Genomic DNA, 24,322 nt, shown 5'->3' with positions numbered 1-24,322 from the left:
ATAATTTATCTCTTAATACCAAAACATGCACATTTAGTTTGACACAGAAGTAATTAAAATGCTACCAGGAGTGAGAAAGTGTTTCTGCAGTGTATTTCTCAGAGCCAACCTACACACATTACCTTTGTTGCAGCATCGAAGCAGATGAATCCTGTGCTGAAGTCAATGGTGAGTCCCATTAGATGACTTTCCAGCACACAGGCATATGTCTTACACTAGTCAGAGGAGAAAATACAGTTACCACTGTGCACAGAATTGACGTCAATATCATGAACTATGTGAATACACTATATAATAATTAATATCAGTAATAACTGCATGAAGAACATGATGTTGTCAGCATTTTAATATCAGCAAAAGAGACATGAAGAGTGCTTTTTAAAAAATTCCTCATGGATCCTCAGAGCCAGATTCCCAATCCTGCTCCCTCTCACCTGGTCTGCATCTTCTGCTGCATGTTGCCCTGTGCTATGTGGGCGGTAACACTGGTATAAACTTTTGTTTATAGGTGTAGGTAGGGTGTTGTTATATCCTGTAATCAAATATCACTGCTGCACTAAACCAAAAGAAAAGTATTTGAAGGATTAGCATCTTACTTAACTTCTCAGCACAGTAACAACATGGATATTGTTAGAATTCTGAGGCATCAAACACAGATTCAGTAACAAAGGCAAAAGAATGGATGTTACGGTTTCCATGTGTACTTCCACAGGGCACAAGCTAATCCCCACACATGTTCCACTTTCATATTTATCTATGTGAACACTCATTTTAAAAAAAGTCAGTAATGACTTTTCACACTGAGATTCGATTATATTAAAATTTTACTCCCATATTCTGAAAAGACTAATAAGCACTGGTACTAAGATATTTTTGCAAGGCATGAAACAGATATGAAGTAAAAACTTGAGACTTACATATAACATGTCAAATTGTTGTATCTATAGATCAGTTGTTTTTGTTTTTAATTTCAAACCGCAGTAGGACATTGGAATGACGAAAAGTGCTTTTATTTTACATATGAAATGAGTGAGAAAAGGAGCATCTCTATTTCTCAAGCAAATGTTCAATTAAATAAACTAATAAATGATTGTTTATTAAATTGTTTATTATTAGATTTATTAAATTGAAAATTCAATCAAATAAACTAGTGCTTATACTTATTTTACAATACTGTAGACAAAGCACACTAAATGACTCTTACGATAGTAACTGTAGTTAAATATTCTAATTGTCTTCACCAGAAATCTTTATTCATGTGTTTGAGCTTACATTGAACAGGAAAATTATAAACATACTAAATATTCATTAGGAGTTACATTTCTCAGAAAAGCAGATAAGAGCATACTTAATATTATTCAAAAGTCCATTTTGGTAAATAACCACGTTTGTCTAATACATGGACATCTTATATGCTTGCATCTGTTCATTAGTATTTTATGGAAACTACTCTCAGCATTAAGGAATGTTGAAGGCTATATCTTTTCCACCTAATTTATACTTGCTGGTTTGCTATTTCAAGTACCATCATTTAAAAAAGGATGTTCCTGATGAAAACACATTCAGGTCAGCATAACTAAAATGTTCCCATTAAATTCAGCATTGCGAATTAAATTGCATTGTCTCAATAATCACCAAGAAGAAACAAACAGATACACTAAAAATTGAGACCATGGAAGCAAAATTTTACAAATTATGTGAATGAACATATATTATGAGTATATTTAATATGTTTCAATATTAAAATTGCCGATGTATTGTTTAATTTCTATGTGTATGTAACAAAAATTTGAGTTATAGACAGTAAAAATCAATAAATAAAATTATCCCTTTTAAGAATGCTCAAACAAGAAACACATTGGAACATTTTTGGAGATATATATATATGTGTTAAACAAGATTTGAAGATAAATCATAGACAAACTACATTTAAAATTATCTTTTGGAAGACAGGGAAATGCCTGTAGCCAGATAAAACACACATGTTCAAAACAATAATTATGTGAAAAAAATTTTGAAGGTGAGATACTTTTTCATTAAAAGTTCTATATTCAAATTGAATTAGTGTGAGATTTCATTTTAAAAAAAAGCAACTGCCCTTTAAAACTTTTACTTATTTACTCTTGAAAAAGTATAAAGATATTAAAAGTCTTTAAATATAAGGCCTTATTCTTGCTACCAGAGAAATATAATATTTCATTTATATAAATTATAACCTAATACTTCAACAATCACTACATTTTCCAATCTTTAAAATGTTACTATACGTGACAATATGCTATGTTTTAGAAATTCATGCTTTCCATGGATCACCTCTTCAGGTAAATACGTAGATATTTATACTAAGACTAAGTACATTAGAAATTAGAAAAGATTTGAAAATCTATAAAGTAATAAAATGGAAGCTACCTCATGTTCATATATAGCCCTATTAATGAAAAGTGTCAATTTCACTCCTGTAGATTAGCTTTCAGGTACTCTATTTGCTACTACAGATCAGGGAGAACATACGTTATTTGTCTTTTTGGAACTGGCTTATTTCACTAAATATAATGGTTTTAAAAATTTAAATCCTCTCATTTGCAACAAAAGGGGTGCAACTGGTATCCATTTTGTAAACCCTCTATAGAGGCTGGAGTTTTATGAAGTTGGTTGAGATATGATATCATACTTATGAACCTAAGTGCAAGAAATATCTGTTGGGAGATTACAAGATGCACTGGACTTCAATTGGAACATGAATAAGGTAATACCAAGCAATCTATAGTTTAATGTGGGGCATGATGAGCTCATGCCACCCCAGTAAAAGACAGAATGAGTGTGAGAAGTTCTAAGTAAACAAGAAAAAATGATACTATATTAAGAGTGGGAAAGGAAAGAGTTTGAAGAGGATTGTTGTGGAAGATATGGTGGTAATCAGTGGACAGGGTAGTATGAAATCAGGAAAATGTGGATGATACAACCTTTGGAAAAAAAAGCTTTAAAAATTGTGTATGGTGGGGCCGGCGCTATGGTGCAGCGAGTTAAAACTCTGGCCTGAAGCACTGGCATCCCATATGGGTACCAGTTCTAGTCCTGACTGCTCCTCTTCCAATCCAGCTCTGTGCTATGGCCTGGGAAAACAGTAGAAAATGGCCCTAGTACTTGTACCCCTGCACCTACATGGGAGACCCGGAAGAAGCTCCTGGCTCCTGGCTCCTGGCTTCAGATAGATGCAGCTCATGACATTGCCATCTGGGAAGTGAACCAGTAGATGGAAGACCTCAATCTCTCTTTCTCTCCTTCTCTCCTTCTGTAACTCTTTTTTTTTTTTTTTAAACAGGCAGAGTAGACAGTGAGAGAGACAGAGAGAAAGGTCTTCCTTTTCCATTGGTTCACCCCCAATGGCCGCTGCGGCCAGTGCACTGTGGCGGGCGCACTGTGCTGATCCGAAGGCAGGAGCCAGGTGCATCTCCTGGTCTCCCATGCGGGTGTAGGACCCAAGGACATAGGCCATCCTCCACTGCACTCTAGGGCCACAGCAGAGAGCTGGACTAGAAGAGGAGCAACCAGGACAGAATCCAGCACCCCGACCGGGACTAGAACCTGGTGTGCCAGAGCTGCAGGCAGAGGATTAGCCTATTGAGCCGTGGCACCGGCCCTGTAACTCAAAAATAAATCTCTAAAAAAAAAAAAAAATTCTGTATGGTTGTGAAGGGCAGAGACAAAAGGAATTATCTAGAAGAAAGATTGTTGTGAGTTAACGAAGGAAGGCGGCTCAAAATTAAGAGGTGATGTATGGAGAACAGGAAACGAACAATTAGCCAGTTAATTAAAATCAGAGCATGTCTATGCTAAATTCAAATTAGAGCAGTGTCTTTTTTATCAAAATTGGAAATATATTTTGTTGAGTTTTGACAAAGGTTAGAAAGATTGAATAGTGGAAAAGTTAAAATGTTATTCAAAGCTACTTTGCTGGTCATTTGTTGGCAGTGGTTAACTACTGGACTATCTGAGAAGGAGACCCACAATCTTTATACCACTTTGAATTTGAATGAACTTTAATTTAAATAGGGGAGTGGCCTTGCCTCACTGGGCATCCCAGATCCTTCATTCAGGACTCTCACCTGTATCCGTTCCACTTCTAGAAAGGTTGCTGTTTGGAAGGCTCTTTCCCACTGTGCAAGGTCGCAGTCTAACTCTACGGAGAAGTAGAGGTCCTCCCCAGACTCGGACTGCACGGTGAAGCAGTGTTTCCGCCGGTCCAGCAGGTCACTGTCCTGGTGGAAAGCCAGAGTTACACAGGCAGGCATACATGGATCCACGCTGCCAGTGTGGTCAGATCTCGAACTAACCACAAGCAGTACATGGCATATGCTGCACAGAGATAGCGCTCAATGACTTTGGTAAGTCTTCCTTAAAGGTGGTCCCAGCAATCAAAAACTCCAGAAATCAAACACCATAACTAACAGATAACTTCTCTGTTTTCACATGGAGGCATGACTCTACAGTGGAAATTAGGATTTTTGACTCCCACCCTCTCTAGAACATAACTGCCAAGGATTAAAAACGTGAAACCCATTAATTACTGGATGACTGGATGATACACACATTTCCCTCTTTACAGAGCCATTAATGTGTTGATATTAAGTACTGCTAGGATCTTGCCTCAACATTTTAAAGTGTCTTATAAACATGTTAAGTTCTTATTGAATTAATTTGTAGCACCCTTAAAGAATCATGAAAAGCTTCTCACTGCGAATCAGAAAAAAATGAGTGTAATGTGCAACAGCAATGATACAGCTTTAAAAAATGCGGGAACACAGTTAATTCACATTAATTCATGTCTGAAAGTGTATGTCAGTGAGTCATAAGACTGATACTGGCAATGACTTTTTACCAAAAATCTTCAACGGAGGTGTCCATGCGTTCATGTGCATTCCTATTTCAGAGATGTTAAATGTGAATAAGAGTGCAGCTAAGAAATAGGATAACCAAGTGAAATTTGTTAAATATAGACTTTGAAATACACACACATATGTATACATACGTAGTATATTGAAAATTATCAAAAGATTAATAATTGAAAACTTTGATGATTTCATATATAGTCATATAAATGTATCATCATTAAACACCAGTGTCAGATGGAATTCTCTCCTTTGGTAAGTTCTTTAAAAATCGTAACTATTTTTCTTGTTTCTCACTTGGATGCTCATAACTGCTAGAGGAGAGCTAAAGAAAGGCAGCTACTTCCAGGGCTATAGAATTGAGCTCTGACACTTGCAGCCAGTAGATGCTCACAAAGTTAAAGACGATGCCTTCTGTGGCATTTATTGATGTCCTGGTCTGAAGGAGAAAAGATGAGAATATAATATTGTGTGAGTACAGTCCAAAGATAAAACAGGTTCTACAGAACTTTACCTTAATTTGGAACTGTAATATCTAGGGAGGATGACAATGACAGATATTGCTAAATAATCACACAAATAAATATGCTAGTACAAATTATGATAACTGCCAGAATGTGGTACAACATAACTATAGGTTGGGAAGCAGAGAAATGCCATCTAGGAAGTGCATGTTAAACAGTGGCTGACTGATGAAAAAGTAGAGCTAAAGGTGGAAACTCAGTGTGTTCCTTCCAGAGAGAGAGGATCAGACTTTCAGAGGCTTGAGGCAAGAGTGAGTAGCATATTCCAGAAACCAAAGTCGGACATGTTGAAAGCAGAGGTAGGGAAAAGAGATGGCGTCGCTGGTCAGGTTATGAGTTTGTGGCTTAAGCATGAGTGTCATAATGATCCATGTATCAAAATTTCAGCTGTATCATCTATTCACACTGAAAACAGCTTGACATCTACATTTTTATTTTTTTGGAATTAATAATATTGGCTCATAAATTAAGATTAAGAATGTTCATAATTTTCAGATACTTTGCCAATTGTACAATTTATTAAATTGGCCTTCACTTTCCTTGCAATATAAAATGCTAATCAAGGTCATCACTAGCCAGACGATCCTGCTGTTTTTTTCATTCTTATAAATTTCATGTTGCAATAGAATCTTGAAATGACCTTCCTGGATTTTCTACTCTCTTGGCAGAAGTTAACTCCTTGGCAAAAGTTAACTCCTTTATTTTTTTCAACTCAAATTAGTATCTCGCATTTTTTTACCTAGACTTAGAAGCTCTCATTGACAAAGGGTACTCCAACAACTGTGCAAATAATAGTTTCAACATCTTTGCACATTTTGTCATGTGCTGTTATTTATTTATAAAGCTTTGCTCATGTGCTGACTCTTGCAACTCTAGCAATATGACCTAAAAACCATGGACATCTATGTGCTCTGGACTCAATTGAGTGAGAGAGACAAACACGTAAAAGGATGAAAAACATTACAACGGTGACACAGAGGCAGAGTCAAAAGGAAACAGAAAATGGGCAATAAATCTCTCTAGGGAGAATGTAGGAAGGGGAATCATTTGTTCTAGGGAAGTCTGTAGCATCATTAAGTCCTTAGGAGACGCAAGAACAAGCGGTTGCCAGCCTGAATAAACTGGATGATTTGTCTAAAAAATCCCAGTAATTCAATCTGGAAAAGCCACAGGAGGGATCAGGTAAGAAGGCAGGGCTGACTCTGCTTTAGAGAATCAGGTGTGGGCTGGTGAGGAAAAAAAAAAAAAACTTCATGGAAAGTGTCAAGCTGGGATCTTTTTTAGAGAAAAGTGACTGGAGCCCAAACATTATAAAAATCTGCTCTCAGAACAGTCATCTGAAATAATTGACTCTGGAATCCCCCTTTCAGAGTTTTCTACTTTGCTATCTATGCCAATTCACAGATACTCTTTCTTTTCCTTCTTTGCTTGAAGTAATTGCAGTTGTGGTTAAGTTATATGCAAGTAATAATGGAAAATCCTAAAAAAAAGATTTGCGTAAATAGAAACTGACATTGACTAGAAGCAATAGTAGCAAGAGGAGTATACATGTAAGAATAGAGAAGACATAGTATGGGTAGGTAGGTAGATCATAGATAGGTTATGGATAGATAGGTAGATACACAGATAATAGAGGATGGATGAGTGGATGGATGGATAAATAAACAGTCTCTGGACAGATGACAAATTGATGATGACGATGATGATGATAGATAGATAGATAATGAATGCATAGATAAATACATAAATGATGGATAGTAGATAAATAGATGCAGCAGAGTCAAATATTTTCTATCTCCCTCCTCTGGCTCTCACAAGGGCGTTTGCCATGGGAGGTCAAAAAAACACAAGCTCTAGCTATAGATTGCTGTCTGGACTTAAATCCAAGGTTTCCCACTTATAAGGCAATCTTGACAAATTAATCACCATATTTATGGCTTTTTTCACTTGTCTGTAAAATGGAAATAGTTAATTGATCTGATAATGATGAAATGCATGACTTAGCTTGGGATCCATATACAATAGTTCTTAATGTTAACTGCTTCTGCTATCAATGTTGATAGTCATTAATGTGAATGTGCACATCATTCTCTAGCCTTCCTTCTATGACTTGTCCTTTAAACACATTTCTCTTTCGTTGTACTTTACACAAATTTCTCTCTCTTTGGCTTTTGTCCATGGAGGAAAAAAAGGTCTCCTGATTGCTTTTCCATTCATGGGAAGGCATTGTTTCTTAACTGTCAGTATAATAATGATAGTAAAATGTATCTGGAATATTATCTTTGTGGAATTTTCTTACTTGAGATTTCTCATTCAGAAATATCCTGTGCTTAATTAGATTCATTCCAAGCATCCCAAACACATTCTGCAGACCACTAATGACACATTGTTTATATCAGGAGTGTTAATACAATATTACAAAGAGACTGCATCAACATATCGTAAATATATTTGCTAATAATGCATATTTTTCTAAAGTATTCAGAAGTCAATAGATATAGCCAAAGCATATTCTTATGAAACACAAATAAATAAGATTCATCTTATGAATAATTATTGATCTTCTAAACATTACCAGCAGGAAGTTTACATTTTTCTTAAATCATATAAAAGGCAATGGTTTTTGAAAAAGCAGTTAAAGTCAGTGAATTATTAATATGTCAGAGTTCTCATTGATGCCTCTATGATTCATTCTATTATTTCAGTACATACTAATGTGACGTGTCACTTGTTCATACTTTCCTAGGTTCACTGATCATCACTCTAATCATGCTTAATTTTTCCTTTAAGTTAATGGCATCTATGAATGTGAGAATGAAAATGAAAAAGGAATGGCCAGAGAAAGGATAACAATGGTTTACATTATTTTGTGAAATATAAATTACCTTCTAAATTATATCACTTCACTGATATGTTTCAAACAATTAATCTACTAAACTTTTTAAAAGATTTTATTTATTTATTTGAGAGGTAGAGTTAGAGACAGTGAGAGGGAGAGACAGACAAAGGTCTTCCATCTGCTGGTTCACTCCCCAAATGGCTGCAACGGCCAGAGCTGAGACGATGTGAAGCCAGGAGCCAGGAGCTTCTTCCACATCTCCTGCATGGCTGCATAGGCCCATGTGCTTAGCCCATCTTCTACTGCTTTCTCAGGCCTTAGCGGAGAGCTGGATCAGAAGAGGAGCATCCAGGATACAAATTGGCATCTGTTTGGGTCGCAGGTGATGCAGGCAGAAGATTTACCTACTGCACCACAGCCATGCCCCCCCTTACTAATTTTTTCACATGATCTTTTACTGAATTACGAAGTTACTCTATCATTAGGCATAAAGTTATTTAGAGCAATAAAATATTGTGATTTTTAACTAGAAGAGGAATGAGCTCAGTAAAGATTCTTCAGTTGTAAGTAATGTTTTTTTGTTTTCTTGTACACATATTTCAAAGGTTAAAATGCAAAGATAAAATCTACTATCAAAATCAATTCTTGCCAAATAATTTAGAAAATAGACTTCTGGGAAAATATTTCAAGTATCTAAGATGGCCGATTAAGTCATCAAGACCCATGGGGGAAAACGGTAGTTTAAATAACCTATTAAAATAATTGATTTTATGAAAATTGTATTCTTGATATTACTATGGACTTAAAACTTGCATATAAATCAAATTATTGTTGGAAATTTTCCTGTCATTGGACTTTGGAAGACATAAAATTGACTCAAAATACTATAAATCTGACACCATACATGATAAGCATAAACAATACTGGAGAAGTATTCAACCAATGTGACCAAGGTGGACAAATCACATTTTAAAATTTAAATGTATTTTTATTTCATTTATTCAAAAGCAAGAGTGATGGACAGAAAGGTGGAAGATTTTACACAGTTATACTAACTAAATAAGACGACAAAGATATTAAAATTCCTTTCACATTAAAAATGTCACCTGATGGGACCAGTGTAGTGGTATAGTGGGTTAAGTTGGTGCCTGCAATGGTGGCATCACATACGGACACTGGTTCATATCCCAGCTATGCCACTTTTGAGCCAGCTCCCTGCTAACGTGCCTGGAAAGGCAGTGGAAGATGAACCAAGTGCTTGAGTCCTTGCTACCTGTGCAGGAGACCTAGATGAAGCTCCAGACCAGTGGAACAGAATAGAAACCCCAGAAATTAATACACACATCTACAACTAATTAATCCTTAAAAACAAGCTGAAATCTATCCCTGGAGAAAGCATAGTCTCTTCAAAAAATGGTACTGGGAAAATTGGCTCTCTGGATGCAGAAGTATGAAACAAGGCCCCTACCTTACACCTAATATAAAAATCAACTCAAATTGGAGCCAGCTCCGTGGTGCAGTAGGTTAATCCTCTGCCTGCAGTGCTGGAATCCCATATGGCCGCTGGTTCTAGTCCTGGCTGCCCCTCTTCTAATACAGATCTCTGTTGTAGCATGGGAAAGCAGTAGAAGATGACCAAGTGCTTGGGCCCCTGCACCTGTATGGGAGACGTGGAAGAAGCACCTGTCTCCTGGCTTCAGATTGGCACAGCTCTGGCCCTTGTGGCCATCTGGGGAGTGAACCAAAGGAAGGAAGACCTTTCTGTCTGTCTCTCTCACTGCTTGTAACTCTACCTCTCAAATAAATAAATAAAATCTTTAAAAAAATCAACTCGAAATGGATCAAGGATCAGATACCATGAAATTACTAGATGAAATATTGGAAAATTCTTCAAGACATTGGTATAGGCAAGGATTTCTTGCAAAGACCCTATTAGCACAGGCAATAAAGACAAAAATAGGATAACATCAAGCTAATAAACTTCTTCACTAAAAAGAAAACACGTAATAAAGTGAAGAGGCAACCAACGAATGGGAGAAAATATTTGCAAACTATGCAACTGATAAAGGATGAGTATCTAAGATCCATAAGGAATTCAAGAAACTCAACAGCAATAAAACATCAGTCCAGGTAAGAAATGTGCAAATGACATGAGCAGTCATTTTCAAAAGATGACATACAAATGGCCAACAGACACATGAGAAAAGTTCTTGGGGGCTGGCATTATGGAGTAGTGGGTAAAGCTGCCACCTGTAATGCCAGCCTCCCATATGGGCACCTGGTCATGTCCAGATTATTCTATTTCTAAACCAGATCACTGGTTTAGAAAAAATGGGAAACATGGGGAAAAAAAGCAGAAGATGGCCCAAGTACTTAGGGCCCAACCATGTAGAAGACCTGGAGAAAGCTCTTGTCTGCTACTCCTGCCTGTCCCAATCCTTGCCACTGAGGCCATCTGGAGAGTGAACCAATAGATAAAATATTTCTCTCCCTCTCTTTACCTCCCTCCCTCTCTCTTTGTAACTCCAACTTTCAAATAAAAATCTTTTAAAAAATGCTCAGGATCATTAGCCATCAAGGTAATGCAAGTAAAATCACAATGAGGTTTCACCTTACAACTGTTGGAATGACTATCATCCAAAAAAAAAAAAAAAAAAACTAGTAAGTGCTGGTGAGGATGTGAGGAAAAAGGTACCCTATTCCACTGTTGATGGGAATGTAAACTAACACAACCATTATTGAATATAGTATGGTGATTCCTCAGAGGTAGTTTCAAAAAGACAAATATCACGTTTTCTCTGATACGTGGCAGTTAATAAAGAATACCAAAAATTTGTAGGTACGAAATGGTCTTTTTGGGATATGACTCTCATTATTAGTCCTTACTTATACTACTATGGAATCGATGGTCTTCCTACTTTTTACTTTCCACACACCAATGATCTTCCTACTTTTAACTTGTTAAATATTATGATTAGTTATGTAGTTCTATCTTTTTAAAAGCTGATGAAGAGAGAGGGGGGAGGGAAGGGGATTCAGGGGAAGCAGAGGAGAGAGCAATATGAATGTATTCTTGGAACTGTATCTCTGGAATGCTTGCAACAGATGGGGCTGGGTCAGCCAAAACCAGGAGCCATAGATTTCATCTAGATCTCCCAACTAAGTGACAAGAATTCAAGTACTTAGACCATCAGCTGTTGCCTCCAAGAACTTTATTAGTAAACTGGATCAAAAGCAAATGAGGGACTTGATCCCAGATAGTCTGATATGGGATGTAGGTGTTTTGCAGAATCACTATACCCATCCCCTCCTATGTCTTAGATTTAGCTTCCACAGGACCTAGGGAAGAAAAGTACTACTTACAAAAAGAAATGAGAGAGAGAGAGAGAAACTTTTTTTTTTCTTAAAGCAGAGCTTGCGTAAAGACAAGATGTGAAAAAATGTGCACCTCCAAAAGGAAATTATTTGTATATGATAATTCTTCAAAAGTGGATGGAATATAAATAAAACATAATTGTCATTGAAGCCTTTTATTATTGTAGTTAGTTTGCATTCTTGATTTGTTATTTAATATAGTTGAATTAGCTTTCATTATTAGTTTGACTGATATCTGAAAGGATTTTCTCTAAGATGCTATGATAGAAAAAAAAGCATACTCCCATAAATTCACATTACTAGAACTGTAAAAGCAAACAAGCAAGAAACATGCAACAAAAAAGGATGAATTTCTCACAATATTAAACGAGGCAACTTTCAAATTGCCTAGTGAGATTAATGGCTTTAATTAATAGTTAAAACATTCATCTTCCAAATTTCAATTCTAATAGTCTACCTCTGAGAATATTTACATCACCCTGGAAAAAAAAAATCTCCAAATTGTCGCTCCCCCTCTTCGTGGAGGAGCAACACAGGACCCTGCGCTGTTCTTTCGTCTGCTCGGCCCTCCCCGGGTTTGCTGCTGGTTCTTCCTGGGTTGGCTACTATCCCTTCCACCTCTGTGGAAGGGCAGTTCCCCCTGGCCACATTCCCCACTTCCGCAGGGGAGCGGCACACCGCCGGCCGGCTTTCTCGGGGGCTGCACGGGTTCCCTTAGATGTTCCCCATAGATGTTCCTGGTGCATGCCGTCTCTCTCCTCCTTTATAGTCCTCTTCCGCCAATCCCAACTCGGCTGCCCACACGCCGAGTACGCTGCTCTCCTCCAATCAGTAGCAAGTCCTGCAGCTTGTCAAGTTGGTGAGAGGCAGCTGTGCGGAAGCTGTTTACTTCTCTCCCAGCGCCATATTGTGGGAGAGCAGATGCATAGAATAAGTCTTAATTCCAGTAACTCAGTCTAGTCCGGTTTGCTCCCCACAGTGGGAGAGCAGATGCATAGAATAAGTCTTAATTCCAGTAACTCAGTCTAGTCTGGTTTGCTCCCCACACAAATTATGCTTAGAAAACCTAGAGGCAGGGCAGCCACAACTGTGCAGACACATGGGAGCAGGTCCCACCTGCTGCTATAAATGGGAAAATCACCAACAGTAGGAATTGAACTGGTCCTTCAGAAGTTGCCTTCAAGACATAATCCAAACAATCCTGTCTGTAAATGTCTCCAAAGCATGAGTTCAAATTTTTAGTCTGTAGTTGTTGATATGAGGAATTGGTCTCCACTATTCCTATTTGAAAACTAGCTTCACTCACAGTAGCACAGACTAAGATTTTTCATAATATTCCTTCAGATGTGACTAAAAACATGTGGTCCCTACTTTGCCAAAAGTATCCTTTTCCATCCTTGAGGATAATTATCAATTTACCTCTCAGTATTCTCTTTTAGAAAGCAAATACACACGAAGAAAATTACTGTAACTTTCCTCATATGTGCTGTGTTTTAGCTATTTAATTATCTTAGTACCTCTCCATTGCATCCTACACACTTTTTCCAAATCCCTCAAAAGCCATAAAGCCATAAACCTGCAGAAAGGACTCATATGGCTCTGACCAGCATGGGATATAAAGGGAATACTTGTATCACCCAAAACTGCCTTCCTATTTATATACCCAACTGTATGGCATTAAGGCCCTGCCAGGGGAGAAGTAAAAGGTGCAGATCATTATGGGAAATGGTATCTGGCAACCAAACCTCTCGTAAAAGGCATTTGATTAATCCTGTACATTGTGTCAGATGAAGGGGAAGATTGGGGGTCAAACTATTCAATTAGTATGTATTAATACAGATGAGCTAATCCTTGGCCTGGCTTCTGAGTCCCCTTCTTAACAAGGACTTTGGGTTAAAGAGAGCTGTTTCCCTCCCAGCAGCCTTAAATGCACTTTGCTGTCCCCCACCCCATCACACTGTTACTTATTTTAAATAGGCATAAACAACTTGGTCACATTTCCAGGCAGAGTTAAGTTAGCATACACTCAATACCATCTCACAAAGTACTTTTCTCTCGGCCTTAGCAATATCCACATTGGATATACAACGAATGCTCAGTAATCTGTCTTCCATGCCCACTGGGTGCTGTGTAATTGTCCTGTGTGGGGAAAAAGCACTAAGCAACACAGGGAGCAGCTCTGCCTCATGGAGCTTTGGTGTGTGGGGAAGAGGATAGTAACAGTCATCCTCAGGTCTCCAGAAGCAAAGGCTCAGGCAGGAAATGAATGGAAAATGAGACTAATACAGGTGTGGCACGAGGAAGACTGCCATAGCATTGGTTTGGGATTATATCATTGATGTATTTGATAAGAGACGTGATAAAAAAGAACTTACAGCAGAGACTGCAAGGTGTCTGACATGAGCAATTGGCAAGTTACAATGGCCCAGTGCCAGAGGTGTAGGAAGACATGTCAGATTTGAAATGTGAGATGTCCAGAAGGCTATACATGCATTTATTTGGAAAGCAAGGGAGAGCTCTGAAAAAATTCAGAATCATTGGCATATAAATGGCATTGGAAACTTGTTGGGAATACCTTCAGATCTTTCTGAGTATCTTTCAATTCTGCTCTCACAGTTTCCTACAAAATAGTATGAGTATCAGATCATTTCACCATCGTAAAACAACATTGTGCATTTTATACATTTCTGTTAAGTAGAAAATATGCTATGTATTATATATACATATATTTATATATGTATTCATATAGCAACATATACTTTAAAATATATAAAATGTAAGATATACAAAAAGAACAACATGATAAATTTAGTTCAATATAAAAGATTTTTGAAATCCATGTTGACTTTCTCATAAGTATGTTTTAGATTTAATTACATTTTCTGTTAAATTTTAGAAGACCTTTCCTTTTTCGTATACACTATTAAAATGTGTTTTAAATTATGTAATGTTGGAAAAATATAGGTTATAATAATAATAATGAAGCATGGTACAACTGGTCTCAGAACCATAATTTATATATGGAATAAAACACATCCTTCTCTCCTATTGTTTGTAATTATTTTCATTTCTTAAAGAAATACAAGCCTTCTACTCTTCACTTTATTAATGTTTCAACATCAATAAAATATAAACACACAAACTTTAAAACTGATTTTCTATACATACTATATATATATATATATTTTCTGTTCAAAATACTTTTTTATTCACACACTTAATTTGAATGAACTGGGGTAGGTGCGGCATAGCAAGTTAAGGTGCCACACAGGACACCTACATCTCATATCAAAATGCCAAGTCCAGTTCGGCCCACTTGCCTTCAGTCCAGCTCCCTGCTAATTTGCCAGGGAAGTAGCAAATGATAACTCAAGTATTTGAGTTCCTGCCACCGTCTTGGGAGACTACATGGAGTTCCAGTCTCCTAGTTTCTACCTTGCCCATACCAAGCCAGTGTAAGCCTTTGGGGAGCAAAAAAAAGCGAATGGAAGGTATCTCTGTCTCCAACCCACCTCCACATTTCAAATAAATAAAATAAATAAATCTTTTTATTTGACAGGTAGAGTTATAGACAGTGAGAGAGAGACAGAAAAAGCTCTTCCTTCCTTTGCTTCACTTCCCAAATGGCCGCTACTGCTGGAGCTGCTCCGATCCGAAGCCAGGAGCCAGGAGTTTCTTCCCAGTCTCCCATGTGGGTACAGCGGCCCAAGCACTTAGGACATCCTCCACTGCTTTTCCAGCCACAGCAGAGAGCTGGATTAGAAGAGGTGCAACTGGGACTAGAACCAGCGTCCATATGGGATACCGGCACAGCAGGCAGAGGATTAACCAAGTGAGCCACGGTGCCGGCCCCAATAAATAAATCTTTAAAAATTGTATTAAGCTTTTAGTAGAAGTCTGTAATTGATGTATTATATTGCATTCATTTACTAGCTGTCAATTTATAAAGTTAATTCTTAAATACTCTCTATGTCAATATATATTTTGTTGACATGGTTTTTATCTTCTAATGCATCAAAGAAGGGGTTTTATAAAAAATGCATGGTCTTAGAAATGAATAATTGAAAGTTTACTTGAAAACACTATTCCAGGGGCTGGTGCTGTGCCATAGTAGGCTAAGCCTCCACCTGCAGAGCCAGTATGCCACATGGTTTCTGATTTCTGTCCTGGCTGCTCCTCTTCTGATCCAGCTCTCTTTTATGGCTTGGGAAAGCAGAAGAATATGGCCCAAGTGCTTGAGCCCCTTACCCACTTGGGAGACATAGAAGAGGTTCTTGGTTCCTGGGTTCAGATCAGCTCAGCTCCATCTGTTGCAGTCACCTGCAGAGTGAATCAGTGGATGGAAGACCTTTCTCTGTCTCCCTCTGTCTGTAACTCTGTCTCTCAACTTAATAAATAAATCTTTGAAAAAGAAAATAAAACACTTCTTCAAAAAACAGAACTATAGAGTAAGAGATAAATGAAGCAAAATGCAGCTCAATATTTTAAAGTTTTATGTAACCTATGCTGTGCATTGATGTCCTCTAGTGAGTAAATGTCTGCTCTCAGGACCATTTTGAGGAAAGGTCAGTGCAGATCAGCCATCTGTCAGCCATGGCTCCCAGGTTGGCAATCTATAAACCAGGCTGGGGTTGTAAGCACACACCTGCCTCTAGTTTCACCTCTGTTTTTACTTCCATGTCACAGCCCAATGCTTCCATGTCACTCAGACCCATGGGAACCGTGGGTCAAATTGGAACTTATGGGCAGAGGAAGAAAAAAAAGAAGGGCACTGACAGAAATGGTGGACAGAGAGTGGTACTGGTTTGATTTTTCTGGGTTAAAAATTATACCTACTAAGGACAACCCTTCAAAGTTCAATAAGAAAATCCTGCATCTTATTTTTGGTGCTTTGATTCCCTTCTTTTGACCTTAAATTTTATGCATTGAGCAATCTCAGCTACATCGGAATTTTGTCTCCAAGATGCCGAAGCCCATGCAAAGTGCATTGTACCAACAAAGAAATCTGACAGGATGTGCAAATTCACTGTGAGACCACCATAAAGAGAAAACACTATTTGACTCATTCTCTTTGAATTCTTACGTTGACCAAGTCTTTAAAATGTTGGGTGAAGTAGGTTAAGCTGCCACCTGCAGTGCTGGCTTCCTTTATGGGTGCCAATTGGAGTCCAGACTGCTCCAGTTCTGGTCCAGATCCCTGCTAATGCATCTGGTAAAACAGTGGAAGATGGCTTGAGTTTTTGGGGGATCTAGATGTAGTTCCAGATTGCTAACTTTGGCATTGCTCAACCCTGGCTGTTGCATCATCTGGGGAATGAACAACACAAAAGATCTCTTTCGTTCTGTCTTTCCTTCTCTTCTGTAGAACTGCAACTTTCAAATAAATCAATAAATCCTTTTAAATGTTATTGCCAAATGATGTTGCCTGTCACAAACAATACCATTTATGAAAAAGTTACCTGCACTGCATGCTTGACTTCCTCTCCCCACTGGCATGCACACTAAAAATATAGGTAGGTACTACTAGTGATGGACTCAACAATGAGGCTGAAAATACTTCTCACAGATTAAGCAGTGGAAAAAGAGCAGCATCCTCAGGTGCAACAGACAGGGATTATATTCCCCTTTCTACTGTGACTCAATGTAACAAAAGGCCAACTGCACTACCTGTGCTCCCTAATTCCAAAACAGATGTCTGCACATGGCTTTGAAGTAGGATGTGATTGCTGAGAAAGACCAACCATTGAGTATACCATAGAGTGTATCTCTGATCCCTGAGAACTCCAGATTTTTTTTCTATGATGTATGTCATTGTAATGGAACTTATACCATACCCAGAGGAAAGGGACTTTTGAGAACCATAAAGGTAGTCAAATGCAGTGTCACCAAAGACATGAACCATATCTGAGTTTCAAACACTTGCTCAGAGACAGTGTCCTCTGATTCCAAGGGTGGAAGGTACGACTCATTCAAATAATTATTTGGTCTAAAGCAAAATGCATTCATATTTTCAGATTTTCTGGAAATTATGTCATTCAGAAAGTGGGTGTGGGGACTATACTGGATGAAAATAAAAAGAATTGCTTCAGTACACATGATTGCTAACACTTCAAAGGTAATTTAGGTGTGGACATCATTTATACATATTTAATGTCTATTAAGTGTCTTTTTGAAGCATGCTTATTCATATTACCAACTCTGTAATGTAGCTATGACTATCCTTTTCAATTTCAGGATGATGATTCTGAAATATTTAATCAATATATTAATAAAAATTGCTACTAGATATTAGTACTGACTTGTACTATTAATGTGACACTTGTCTTTTTCTAGATTAACAGAGTAATCCATGTTTATCAGACATTCAGAAACAGTATAAAAGGAATGGCTGATGAATGAGTGTACTATTGGAAAAATGTCATAAAATTATTCCTAGAAATAAACAGGAACCATAAATAGATTCCTGAGTTGGCTGCTGTTCAGGAAGGCAGTTGATAAGTTGTATAATACTACTAAAGTAAGCTTGAATATTATCCTAAAATTTGATAATCATATATCCAAAAGTTAGATATTTCAGGAGCATTATACCTAATACCTCCAAAACACAATGAAAACACAGATATATCCTCTTTCACAATGTGTGTGTTCATGCATTGACATCTAGACATAGCCTTGAACATAAAATACTACACAGGAATGCTTCTTTCTCTTTCAACACACTTAGACACAGCAAATTTGGAATATTAAATAGAATTTTTCAATATATAGCTTTTAAAAATAATTATGAACAATGTCAATATCATCAAGATCAAAACGTGAATAAACATAATCCCCAAAGTAAAATTTAGGCGTTCTTAACTGGGAACCAGTACTGTGGCACAGTTTGTTAAGCTGCCACTTGGAGTTCCAGCATCCTTTAACAGACCACCAGTTCGAATCACGGTTGCTCTGCTTCCCACCCGCTTCCTGTTGAGTGCTTGGGAAGGCAGTTGAGGGTGATCCAAGTGCTTGAACACCTGCCACCCATGTAGGAGACCTGGATGGAATCTCTTGCTTATGCCTTCAGTTTGGCCCATGTAGGGACTGAACCAGTGCTTCGATCTCTCCCTCGACCCTTCTGAGTGTGTGTGTGTGTGTGTGTGTGTCCCCTCCCTGTCACTCTGCCTTACCAATTAATAAATAATTCTTAAGGAAAAGAAGTATATGCTAATTGAAAATATTTCAGATATTTCTGGGCCTGGCCAAAGAATTTTATCGTATACATGAAGATATTTCAGAAATTTGTGGAAAAGTAGCTTTGATCTGACCCAGCCCTGGCTGTTGCAGCAATTTAGGGAATGAGCCAGCGGATGGAAGATTCTCTCTCTGTTTCTCATCTATCTCTCCCTCTCTCTCTCCCTCTCTCTCTCCTTGTCTCTGTCTCTCCCTCTCTCTAAATAACTCTATTTCAAATAAATAGTTAAAAATAATAATCTACAACAGCAAAAATATTGTTCAATTTATTATTAATGAAATGATGTGATTAAAAACTCTCTGCAAACGATCTATATCACAGTATTAAATTAAAAAACAAACACTCTAAACACATTTTACCATTATCTCTACATTTCTCTGCAATATCCCTTAATGTATGAGCATCTCAGAAAAGCTTGATAACTTCTTTCTTCTGATATTAAAGGTATATATTCACTTTTAAAAACAATAATATAAGATTGTGGAAGGTCAAACACTTTTAAGACATACACTACAGTATATCTGCAAGACAGGACACTTCTGTAAAGAGAAACCCAAATTTACTAAGTTGAGAAAGATTATAAAAAAGCAAAACCTGAAATAGACCTAATGGAGCTTGAGGTGAGTGGAGAATTGCAAATAATTCTCTTCCTAAGGGATGAACCCTTGAAATTAGCCCCAAATTGATTAGGGCAATAAAACCTATTTTCTAGTTTTCTCTTTACCTTAAGAATATAGTCTTCCAGAGTGTCTAGACAAAACTAACCTGAAAAGCAACAAACCTGACCTTGAGAGTTACTACATTGTCCTTGAACTACATGCAGGACCCAACAGTTCAGAGTCATCTGAACTTGTGATTCACCTCTTTCTTTGTAGTGCGCTCCCCAGCTGTAATTACTTTGACCCCATTGACAACATGGGTCAATCATTTTTCAAATGAGCCTCACCTGGTTGTGTGGGACATTCCCTCGTGACTAGAGTACATTACACCTAATCACATTAGAGTTGGCTGGATTACATTAGATTTCTCATGTATTATATTACATTAGATCAGCTCCTCCTCCTGGTAAGATTCAGTGTACACAGCTTTAGCAGGAATGTCACAGAACAACTGTTCTTCTCATTTTGATATCCCACAGTCATTGTATCAGCCATGTGTCATTTTGGTTTGTCCTATTGATAATGTGCTCACTTTTATCAGTTTACTCAGTTACCACATTTGGCCTCTGTAAAGTTGTTCTTTCTTTTTGGTAGTAATTATGAGAAGGTACTTTCAAAGTGTGTAGTATCTTTTCACCAAATATTTCACTTTATGTATTTCACAAAGTGCTGTTCAGGGCTTCCTATTTTATCCACTGGGCTATAATGCATTACTAATATTATTTATTTTAACCCATATTTTCTCAGCTTTCCCCAGATTTGTCCCCCAAGTGCCCTTTAAAGTTGGTACCTATGTCATTTGACAAGTCTCCATCACGCTTTGAGTATTTCTTTCCTTTCCAGGAGGATAAAAAGATACAGTCTTGTCCTATACTTTTTATGTCACAACTCAGCCATCAAAAATCTTTCTGGTATTCTGGTCCATGTAGTGTACTTAGAAACTGAATGCTGGTTGTGCAGTGTGACACTTGATGCTGCGGATTTTCTGATCCCAGGCAACCTCAGGAGATGGAGTAAGGCAGAGATGTAAGCACATAATAGGACTTTTCCAGCGGTTCATGGAAAATAAGTATAGTGAGAAAATTGAAGAAGGATTTCATTAATTTTTACATAGAAATAAATTTTCTTTTAATTGCACTTTCTATTAACTTTTAGATAATTGCACTGAATTATTTGGAGAGGGAGAGAGGGGGAGGGAGAGAAAGAGAGAGAGAGAGAGAGAGAGAGAGAGAGAGAGAGAAATACGCAGAGCTCCTGTCAGTTGGTTCACTCTCCAATGACCTCAACAGCTGGGTCTGTAGTAAGACCAAAGCTGAGAATGAGGACCTCTAGCCAGGTCTCCCACATAGATGACAGGAACCCAAGTACTTGAGCATCACACTGATGTGTATTAGCAGGAAGTTGGAATCAGGAGCTGGAGCTGGGTATCCCACCCAGGCATTCTGATATGGAATACAAGCATGCTAATCTGCACCTTAACCACTATGCTAAGCACTTGCTCCTTCATTTTTAAATCCTGCTTGTTTGTGAACATATGCACACACATCCATTCACTTGTATAAGTGTTTTATAGCTGACTTTGTGTGTACGTGTGTGTGTGTTTGTGTAACAAACCATGCTTACATACCAATGTTTTTGGGTTTATTCTAATCTGTTATTACACATTTCCAACATTCACCCCTCTCAGTCAGAATCAGGATCCTGTCTTGCCCTGCCTATAATATCATTACATAGTTGATCAATTCCTATCTCTCACCTATAGCTATCTCAAAAACCCTCTTCACTCAGCCCAGCCAGGCATGCCTACTGATATTTTTTCAGAAAATGATTTTAGAATACTATTATTGGGGCTACATTGATCATTCTATACAGATACATAATACAGAATTTTAACATGTAATATTAGTCTAAAAATCACATCTTAAACTTAAGAAAACTTGATTTTTATAATCTGAAGACTTTTCTCATGCTAAAATCTAAGACTAACTCTGAAAATGCAGGATTTAAATATCTAATAACATATTCCTCAATACTGCAGGCTTGGCAGGTGCACTGTTACTAGGAGATGCATTTCTATAATGATGATGTACAACTCAATGATACTGAATACAGTCAGACATCCATTCAATGCCTTTGTTGTTTTTCATTTATGATCAGTGGACGTAACTACTACACTTTGTTTCTACATCATGCAGTGAGGCCTTATCTTCCTTTCATTGGGAAGAAACTGATCAATGCAACTCAACTCCTGAGTCCATTACAAGATGAGATCAAGGTTACACAGGGAGTTGTACCTAGGCAATGAACATCAGATGTCTTCAGAGCATAGTGTCCTTGGTGCCTGAGAGGTGAGGAGTTTCAGAGGTAAACATCTCTTTTGTATAGACACTGATATTACAAAATGCTTTCACTTGAAGGGGTGGTTAGAGAACATGCTGCCCAAATGTGCATAAGGAAAATTAAACAGATGTATTAAAGAATTAATGCAAATAAAAAGTACAAGTCTTTTTCAAAGGTGTTCAATGTGTGTGGTACTTGCCATCTTTAATAATTATTCTACACTATTCCTCATTCTAAATATTAACTTTCATGCCAAATATTATATTCTGAATTTTAGATTTTCTTTTCATTTTTAAAAATGCATATCCATTTGTTATCATCTACTTGAAATGTCTATTTGAAAGAGTTAGAAAGAAAGAGCAAGAGACTGAGGGAGAGATAAAGAGAACTTCCGTCCACTGATTTATTTCCTAAATACCCTCAATAGCGAGTGCTGGGCCAAGATACCATCAGGGACCCTGAAATTCCATCCAGCTCTCCTACTTGGGTAGAAGTATCCCCAAGCACTTGGGGCGCTGCCTCCCAGGATACCTTAGCAGGGAGCTGGATTGGGAGTGGAGCACCCAAAACATGAACTGGCTCTCTGCTATAGTCTATGGTCATCCCAAAGGGAGGCTTAATGCCCCAAGCCACAACACCCAGCTCTGCATTTTATTTTTAAATTACTTGTGGCCCAGAGTTGAAAAACAGACAGATTCCCTAGTGTTGGGGCACAGCTTTGAGGATGGACACTAGCCGGCTCTGATGTTGATGCTGATGTTGATTTGTGCTCAAAGCTGTGACTCTGCCTCACTCACATCAGCTAATTGCCACATATCTGTTAAGCATGTCAGGAAGCGTGCGTATATATGGTTGGATACTTAGAGTTCAGGGAGAAGGTCTGCTCAGGGCATATGCATCTTGGGGTCATTAGGAGAGAATTGCTAATGTTTCTGTGTCTATCAGAGCTAGTAAAATCCATTTCACAATGGGAGGAGTTCACCTTAGATGCAGGGAAGCTACTCATCATAGCATTTGCAATGCTGAGGGATAAAGTAGGAAATGTGATCATTTCCTGAGATCGAAAATGGAAAGTAAGAGAGTTTGTCAAAAAGTTCACAGTAAATGGATTGAAAAGTAAGTTAATTTTTATGTAGAAAAAGCTTGGGGACAGATTTATATAGCATGTATTTCCATGAACTTTTTGAAGATCCTTTGTGTGTGTTAATTCTGAGAGAGTGAATGAAGATTCAGAATACATTCCTGGGACTGATGTCTTTAGAGGACGACCTAATCAAAGAAATGCTCCTAGAAGAATAGGCTTTCCCTTAGGTGAAAAACTCTTCTCAGGGCTGGCATTGCTGTGTAGCTGGTGAAGCTGCTACCTGCAATGACAGTATCCCAATTCAGAGTGCTGGTTCAAGTCCCTGTTGCTCTGCTTCCTATCCCGCTCCCTGTTATTGTACCTCAAAGAGCAGCAGAAGATGGCCCACGTATTTGGGCCTCTGCCACTCACATGGGAGACCTGGATGAGGTTCCAGGCTCCTGACTTCAATATGGCAGAAACAAGGTGGTTGTAGTCATTTGGGGAGTAAACCAGCAGAAGATATCTCTCTCCATCTGTACTCTCTCTGTCAGTCTGCCTTTCAAGCAATAATAAAATAAACATGAATAAATAAATAAATAGATTCTTGTTGGGATGGGCATTTGACCTAGAGTTTAAGATGCCGTTTGGTATGCCCACATCTCAGCTCTGCTCCTGATTCTACCTTCCAGCTCACATACTTCCTGGGAAGCAGTGTTGATAGCCCTGCCACTCATGTGGGCCATTTAGATTGTGTTCCTGGCTCCTGATTTTGGTCTATTCCAGTCCCAGCAACTGTGGGCAATTTGATAATGAACTGGTAGACTGAAATTCTGTCTGTCCCTGTGTCTGCCTCCCAAAAACACAAAACAAATAAAATTATTTTTCAAATTAGAGGACATTAATAAAATTAAAAAAAAAGTTCTGGTGGATTACATGGAAATGAGCCAAGAAAAAATGACATGACCGTGAGGCAGAATTAAAGGCTTTCTTGAAGATCTGGTATAGAATTCAAAACAAAGCGTGTCTTTCTCCAGTTACTTTTAGTGACACTGCTGTGTTAGAGGATTATAACTCAGGGAGGGGCCGGCGCCATGGCTCACTTGGTTAATCCTCCGCCTGCGGTGCCAGCATCCCATATGGGTGCCAGGTTCTAGTCCCGGTTGCTCCTCTTCCAGTCCAGCTCTCTGATTTGTCCTGAGAATGCAGTGGAAGATGGCCCAAGTGCTTGGGCCCCTGCACCCGCATGGGAGACCAGGAGGAAGCACCTGGCTCCTGGCTTCCTATCTGCATAGCTCCGGCCTTGGCGGCCATTTTGGGGGTGAACCAATGGAAGGAAGACTTTTCTCTCTGTTTCTCTCTCTCTCACTGTCTAACTCTGTCAAATAAATTAAAAAAA

The 24,322-nt window shown here is 38.1% G+C and overlaps 1 protein-coding gene across 6 annotated transcripts in view; it reads right to left on the bottom strand.

Annotated features, from left to right (window-relative positions):
• SNTG1 (syntrophin gamma 1) overlaps positions 1-24,322 on the bottom strand; it is a 918,312-nt gene that overhangs the window by 70,768 nt on the left and 823,222 nt on the right. For 5 of the 6 annotated variants that reach the window (XM_089335217.1, XM_089335216.1, XM_070076592.2 and 2 more), the window contains 2 exons: positions 4,107-4,259; positions 123-215 (listed from right to left, as the gene is read on the bottom strand). In XM_089335217.1, coding sequence (XP_089191343.1) covers positions 123-215; positions 4,107-4,259 — 246 coding nt within the window. Of the gene's footprint in view, positions 1-122; positions 216-4,106; positions 4,260-24,322 lie in introns of those variants that run through there. The other variant, XM_089335218.1, reaches the window with a different exon arrangement.

The sequence above is a fragment of the Oryctolagus cuniculus genome, chromosome 6 (genome assembly GCF_051225735.1).
Source record: "Oryctolagus cuniculus isolate XC-2025 breed Fujian yellow rabbit chromosome 6, ASM5122573v1, whole genome shotgun sequence".
NCBI classification, from domain to species: domain Eukaryota; kingdom Metazoa; phylum Chordata; class Mammalia; order Lagomorpha; family Leporidae; genus Oryctolagus; species Oryctolagus cuniculus.
Note: the sequence above shows the minus strand (reverse complement) of the source record. Positions and strands in the feature narration are given on the sequence as shown.